The sequence below is a fragment of the Rattus rattus genome, chromosome 13 (genome assembly GCF_011064425.1).
Source record: "Rattus rattus isolate New Zealand chromosome 13, Rrattus_CSIRO_v1, whole genome shotgun sequence".
In the NCBI taxonomy this organism is placed as follows: domain Eukaryota; kingdom Metazoa; phylum Chordata; class Mammalia; order Rodentia; family Muridae; genus Rattus; species Rattus rattus.
In genome coordinates, this window is record NC_046166.1 from 44,105,546 (window position 1) to 44,113,287 (window position 7,742).

A 7,742-nucleotide genomic window follows, 5' to 3' on the forward strand; every position below is an offset into this window, starting at 1 on the left:
ATTATAAAGAGATAAAGGGAGAAATTAGAACAGGATAAACTAATTTATATAGATGAAGATATGTGTGTGTGTGTGTGTAACATATATATGTATATATGCCTATACACAAATTGCATACACACTTATGTAATTTAAATGGAGTTACTATATAATGGGAGATAATATGCATCAAACAGATGTCCAATGCTGCCAAATAACTACTCAGTACATAGAATGGATTACATCTTACTGAGTTGTGGACCAGACACTCAGAGGATCTATTATAATGCTATTGATTACCAACTAGCAGTAATTGGAAGACATTTTTACATCACATTTATTATGTAACATAGAGAACTATAGACTATGATAAACTAGAAGTTTCATTCGTCCTAGTGATATATCACTAATATCAGTTATATCATATAACTATATATGCTATTATAGGCTTAAAGGATATATATACATATATATACATATACATATATATATTGATATACTGGACTAGAGACGTAATCATCAGTCTAACCCAGTTGTAATATTGCTATTCAACTTACAGTAATGATTGCATACAAGATGTCTTCACTGATAAACAGTAGAAATAGCGCTACGAATGTTAGGGGCGACATCATCTATTTGTAATTGGACTTAAGCTACACTTCATGATATGGAACTAATACTTGATATTGTTTATGTGCCCAAGAATCATAGACCTGAAGTCATTGTATCTAGGCAGAAAGACACTAGTATTACTCTACTAAGCATATATGACAATAAAATGATTCTTAATGATATATTATTGTATCTGTATATCAGAGTGTCAATCATCCCAAACCAAGGGAGCTTCTTAGTGAAGCAGATGATAATTAACACAGCACCCACAACTGCAGAAAGTGAGAGACTGAAAAGTTAAAGCTGAATTGGGAGGTCTTTATCAAGCCTCTACTTTCAAGTCCCAGAGATCTATTTAGAAAAAATTATAGAGAAATTGAGAAAGCCAGGGTAGTAGATGACTTTAAGAGAACTGTAGTCTCCAGACACAATAGGGCACACATACATGGGAACTCACAGAAACTGTGAGAATAAGCCCTACATAAACTCAAGGTAGACAGAATCCCAACAAGAAGGAGAAGTGGGCACAGTCCCATCCCTGGAAAAATATGATCAAGATGGATTGTGTAGGGGTTGGGTGGGGGACTTTAAAGGAGGTTCATGAGGCTCCACGCTGACCATGAAGGTCTTTGTCAGTGGTAACTGCTAAAAGTAGAAAAGTTGGTTTTCTTCGATGCAGTTAAACAGGATATATCAACCTCATTCACTGACTCACTCCAGCACTGATCCTATGATGGACATGACAAACTGGACTTCATATGTTTGTTGGCTTTTCTTTGTTTTGTTTTGTTTTTTTATTAGAGAGAACCACCTTGAAGTTGGGTAGATTGGGAGAAGAATTCTAGGGGAAGTTTAAAGATGGGAAAGACTATAACATAAATATAAAATATAAGTTTCTCAAAGAAAACAATTTTAAAAAGATGGACAGATGAAATACAATAGAAGGTAACCAAGATTTCAGACATTGCAATGTTAATCAGCAAATAAAGTTGTTTCCACCATTCACCCTCAACAACTTAAAAAAATACTCTAGTTGCAGATTGATATTTTCTCAATTATCATCTAGTTAAATGCCAAAGAGACTTACTCCTATGCTGTTAGTCACTGCTCGTTTCCTAAATTCATTGTATTATTTTTAATAACAGTTGTATAAACCAGATAAAGCATCTAGAGATGTAGATATTCAATGTCACTGAGATTATCCTTAAACACAGGAAGACACAGTTAGTTGCAGATACCAGAACCCAAAGAGCATTTTCCAAAAAGGAGTGGAATCAGTTTCGAAGATTAGAAGCACATTGAGTGTTCCCTATTAGGTTCATAGCTGTGTAAATAAATAGGAATAGCAATTAGAAGCTGAACAAAAATACAGAGTTCAGCTAATTTTACAGTGTTTGAAGAAAACTGTCAGTCAGGAAAAAAAACGGGATTCATTCACACTGAAGATTCTGGAGTAGAGTATATGAAAGAAAGAGAGTTAAACTTACAGACGTGGAAGGGAAGGGGAAAACAAATAACAGGCTGAAGTGTGAGAGGAACCATGGGGAAGAAACTCAGCAGTTGCCAGGTTCTGAGAAAGGAGATGGTCCTGTTGCTAGGCACATGAATCTAGAACTTACTCCATAAGAGACAAAGAAGGGGGAGGGAGATTATATTCTCTTATGCATTCTCAAACAAAAATAAAAGCAATTGCTACTTAGATGGACTTTACAAATGCTTCATGAGCAAGAACATTAACTAGAAGGGATCATGGGCATCGTTGCATCTGATGGTAAGACTTTCAGAAGATTCTGTTTAAAGGACAGAAGCTCAAAACTTAGGTGGACACATATTCCTTACTTCATTGCCAATTGTTCAGATCTGAGGATGGGCTTTCCCTTCTTTATTTCTACTATATTCTATCTTATTATTGTGACTCTAGAGCTTTTAGTATGATAAACAAATCCTAAATTATATAGAGCTTAGGTGGTCCATGTCTAATCATTGAAAAATGTGCTGAGGTTGTGGTGAGAAAAAAAACAGTATGGTAAAAGATGACATCAGAGAGTTAACCTGAAGTCTCTATTCTTATAGATATCCCAAGTTTTAGGTGAAAATGTTTTTTCTCCATACTCCTGGATGATAGGATATTGCTAACTGTAATTAATATGATTGGGCCTGCTCAATTATTCATTAAGATGTTTTTCTTAACTTTCTGTTTATTACTGCAGTTTTTGCCATTAGTTCTGACATATATTTCTTGATGTAATCTCAACATGACTGTATTAGAAATAATTCTTTTCCTCATACCATCAAATTACATGCTATAATATATATTATATTATATTATATAATTATAGAATCTAAATCAAAATACTATTGGATAATGAATCAGCATGTCAGGATTTTAATCAGAATTTCATTATATTGTTCTTAAATATTATTCATTGTCATTTTTCTTTTCTAGGCTCTTGGCATTGTATTTGCTAATTTATTTCTTTCCTAACTTGATTTTTGTTTTAAATAATCATATACTAAGTTGAGGAAACAGGGCTATGAGGATAATTCAGTTGTTAGAGTGAATGCTTCTCAAGCTTAGAAACATGAGAATGATTCTCAGTGCCAAGGTAAAAAGCCTGGGTTGGGTTCTTCACTTGCACTGGCAGCAATGGGCAGGTAGAAACCGTCAGATTGCCAAGGCTTACTGGACAGCCAACCTCCCCTCTCTAGTGAGTGGTATGTCAGAAATCAACTTCGTGTCAAAAACTACGGTGTGGGTAGTGACTTCAGAAAGATAGGCAAGCGCCAGAACATATCAAATACAGAGGCGAATTTTAGCAGCAAACCACAGGACCAGACATGGGATCCTCGTTGGAGGAATTAGAGAAAGATCTGAAGGAGTTGAAGGGGCTTGCTACCTCGAAGAACAATAATGCAAACCAACTAGAGCTTCCAGGGACTAAACCACTACCCAAAGACTCTACATGGACTGACCCTGGGCTCCAACTGCATAGGTAGCAGTGAATACCCTAGTTGGGGCACCAGTGGAAGGGGAAGCCCTTGTTCTTGCCAAGGTTGGACACCTAGTGTAGGGGATTGTTGGGGGTTGGGTAATGGGGGGAGGATGAAGAGGGGAACACCCATATAGAAGGGGAGAGGGAGAGGTTAGGGAGCTGATGGACAGGAATCTGGGAAAGGGAAAAACATTTGAAATGTAAATAAGAAATACCCAATGTAATAAAAATTGAAGAAAAAAAAAAAGATAGGCAAGGCTGATGTTTGTCCTCTATATAGACACAAATTTACACATGCACTCATACCCATACCAATAAAACACAAAATAAGTGGATAAGATATTAAAAATTAAGATATAGATATATAAACAAACTATATGGTTACTAAGGACCCACTCCTGGATGAACTGTGGCCTCTGTGCACATACTAACGGGCACACAGCTTCCAATTCTCACTAGCATACATGCTTCCATGTGCTACTAATAATAACAAAGACAAAAAATGGAAAGTATAAGAAAAATGTTGATCTTGATAGGAGTCTCTGACTAGCCATGGCAAGACAAAAATGGAAAAGAACTCAATAGGAAGTTACTCAATAGGAAGGAAAGTGCTTCATGTTTTAGGATTTAAATTAATATTGAAATATGAGAGCAAAGATGCTATTTTGATCTCGTAAATTCTTTCACTGCTATTGAGGAAAAGTTGAAAATTAAAACATTCGGGAAGAATATGGGAAAGAAAGCAAGTTATTAAAAGCTGGGATTATGTTGGAAATATATTTGCAGAACAACAGGTATACCTTAAACAGAAAATCTGTGAACACTGTTGGTACACTTTGAGACACTCACCAACTAATTTTAGCCAATCTCTCCTGTTTTATCTTCTAGCCTGACTTGATCATGAATAATCTGTAACCATGTCTGTCCTTCGTCTCACTTTCTTTTAGTTATGCTGCTCTGACTGATCAACACTACGAGAAGACAGATCATTAAAGGTCAGTGTTGCATGCAACCAAAGTAAGGACTAGGAGAGCAATGCTTCCTGACGTCTGTGAGTGAGACCCTGAGGCATAAAATGGCCATGCTTCCTCAGTTCTGCCTATTGATGTTGCTCTTCCTCTCTGCATGGTCACCAACTGGACATGCGGAAAACAGTAGCCCTCCAGAAGCCGTGATACCCTTAAGGGTCACCAATACTAGGAAGCATACTTCCACAGGCTGGCTGTCCTATAACCTGCAATTTGGAGGAGAAAAATGCATTATCACCATGAAGCCCAAGAAAAACTTGATATCCAGAAACTTCTTATTATTCACCTATAGTGAGCAAGGTGATCTCCTTGAAGAACAGCCTTTTGTGCAGAATGACTGCTACTATCATGGCTATGTGGATGAAGACCCAGAATCCTTTGTCATTGTTAACAACTGTTTTGGGAGTTTGCAAGGCATACTAGAGATAAATGGCACAACTTATGAAATCATGCCCAAGAGCTCAACTTCAACATTTGAACATCTGGCTTACAGAATGGACAGTGGGGCATCAGAATCATTTCCCATGAGATGGGGGTTATCAGAAGAGGAAATAGCAAGACAAATGAAGCGTCGAGTAAGCAATGACTTCACACCTATGAAAATCCCATATGAGAGTTGGTGGACCTACCACAAGTTTATTGAATATTTTGTGATAATAGACAATAACCAATATGTTCATAGAAGTAGCAATACCACAGCTTGTATTCAAGACATATTACAAATGATCAATGGCATAAGTGGTTATTATCTTCAAATAGATACTGATGTTGTTTTAAAAACTCTTGAAGTATGGAATGAAAAAAACCATGTCAACGTAGAACAAAACATACATAATGTCCTAAATGATTTCTGCACTTGGAAGCAAACTAGCATAGGCATTCGTGTTAGACATGATATCATACACCTTTTTGCCAGACACAGATATGGTATATATTTAGCATTAGCTCATATAGGTACACTTTGTACACCTAATAATTGTGCAGTTAATAGTATCATCTCTGATTCAATGTCAGACATGGCATTCATTATAGCACATGAGATGGGTCATAACTTGGATATGCTGCATGATGTCAGTGGATGTACTTGTGGGAGACAAAGCTGCATAATGGCCCCATATAAATCTATTTCCGCCAAATTCAGCAACTGTAGTTATGAAGAAATGTATTCAGTTGTTACCAGAAGAAGTTGTTTATACAATACTCCAGATACACTAGTAACAACACACGTGACCATGCGTGGGAATAAGTTGGTTGAGGAAGGAGAGCAGTGTGATTGTGGGAACTTAGAATCATGTTCAAAAGACCCATGCTGTAGCGAGGACTGTGTTCTCAAACCTGGTGCTCAATGTGCTTTTGGGCTTTGTTGCCAAGATTGCCAGTTCCTTCAAACAGGCACCATGTGTAGAAAAGAGAAAAATGAGTGTGATCTTCCAGAGTGGTGCAATGGATCGTCACATGAGTGTCCAGGAGATGTGTACTTGTTGGATGGAAGCCCTTGCTCGGGTGGTGGCTACTGCTATAAAATGGCACGTCATGAACGTGAGGCACAGTGTAAGAAGATTTATGGCATGGAATCCAGGAGTGCAAATGAAATTTGCTACATGGAAATGAACAAATGGGGTGACCGTTTTGGTAACTGTGGTAACCGTAGTGAAAACTACATAGGATGCAATATCACTGATGTACTCCGTGGTAGGATTCAATGTGATAATGTGGAACAGATTCCACTTAGGAAAAACCATGAAACACTGCATTGGACACAGTTCAATAATTTCACCTGCTGGACTATGGACTATCATTTTGGCAGCACCACAGAGGACAGCAGAGCAGTGGAAGATGGCACCGCTTGTGGGCCAAACCATATATGCATTGACAGGAAGTGTGTCACTAAGTCTATTTTGTTTGGTAACTGTTCAGAAAGCTTCTGCAATATGCAAGGTGTCTGCAACAATAAACACCACTGCCATTGTAATGTCACAGGGGAACCACCAGACTGTCAACTACCTGGCTTTGGAGGTAGTATAGACAGTGGGCCATCTCTAGGGACATTAACTAACCAGAGGGAGACTGTTAAAGGTAAAAGCCTGGTGGGATTTATTATTCCTTTTATGATTTCTTTATTCTTTTTAATTTTGCTTATTTTGCAGTTAGCATTTTACCAAAAAAGGAAAGCAGAAAAAATCCCAGAACATACACCAAAACGAAAACGTAGTACTAAAATGAAACCTGAAAAATCAAATGTGAAACATAAGGAAAATAAAGAGAGATCAAAAAAGGAATCAAAAAGGGAATCAAAAAGGAAACCAAAAAAGAAATCCAAAAAGGAATCAAAAGAGGAGTCAAAAGAGGAATCAAAAAAGGAATCCAGAAAGAAATCCAGAAAGGAATCCAGAAAGGAATCCAGAAAGGAATCCAGGAAGGAATCCAGGAAGGAATCCAGGAAGGAATCCAAATAGGAATCCAAAAAGAAATCCAAAAAGGAATCAAAAAAGGAATCCAAAAAGGAATCAAAGAAGCAATCAAAAAAGACAAAAAAAGTAAGATATTCATCCTTCTGGAACTTCATCTATTACTGTGTAGACTTCTCAAGGTAGGAATATCACTATGTGCGTGTCTGGAATCACAGGCCAGAGAAGTTCTAGAGACCTTCTACCCTTGTTTAAATATCAAAAGCATTTACCACCAAAATAAAAGGAAGCTAGATGCATTCCCATCTTTCTTTACTATAAGCAATCTGTTACCTTATTTTTAACAGAATGTGTGTCTGTCTTCCATAGCATTGGTCTAAACCATGGCCCCCTGAATGTGGTTCTTTGCATTTGGTTTGTCTCGGCTTTAAGTCCCTTTCTCTTTTTATTCTGTTTTGCACACACACACACACACACACACACACACACACACACACACACACACACACGAGGGGAGTCTCTGAATCCTGTTTCCTGGTGACAATTCCTATAAACTAGAATCTGTCCTAGGAGAGCCAGAGTGTGATTGGAAACTTGAGAGAATGGTCTGAGGTTCCTGTCATGGTTGCTGTAGTCTCAGCTCTCACCTCCACGGTGTCAGAAGCTCTCACTCCGCAGGAGGTTTTCCCACAGATTTCAATATCCCCCAACAAACCTCTCCC

The 7,742-nt window shown here is 37.7% G+C and overlaps 1 protein-coding gene across 1 annotated transcript; it reads left to right on the forward strand.

Moving 5' to 3' along the window:
* The first annotated feature begins 4,665 nt into the window (after positions 1-4,665).
* LOC116914319 (disintegrin and metalloproteinase domain-containing protein 26A-like) lies at positions 4,666-7,068 on the forward strand. The gene has a single exon (XM_032918552.1). The coding sequence runs from the start codon at positions 4,666-4,668 to the stop codon at positions 7,066-7,068; it is 2,403 nt and encodes an 800-aa protein (XP_032774443.1).
* The last annotated feature ends 674 nt before the right edge of the window (positions 7,069-7,742 follow it).

Coding starts and splice junctions, on each gene's coding strand:
- LOC116914319 (XM_032918552.1), top strand. CDS start 4,666: ATGCTTCCTCAGTTCTGCCTATTGATGTTGCTCTTCCTCTCTGCATGG.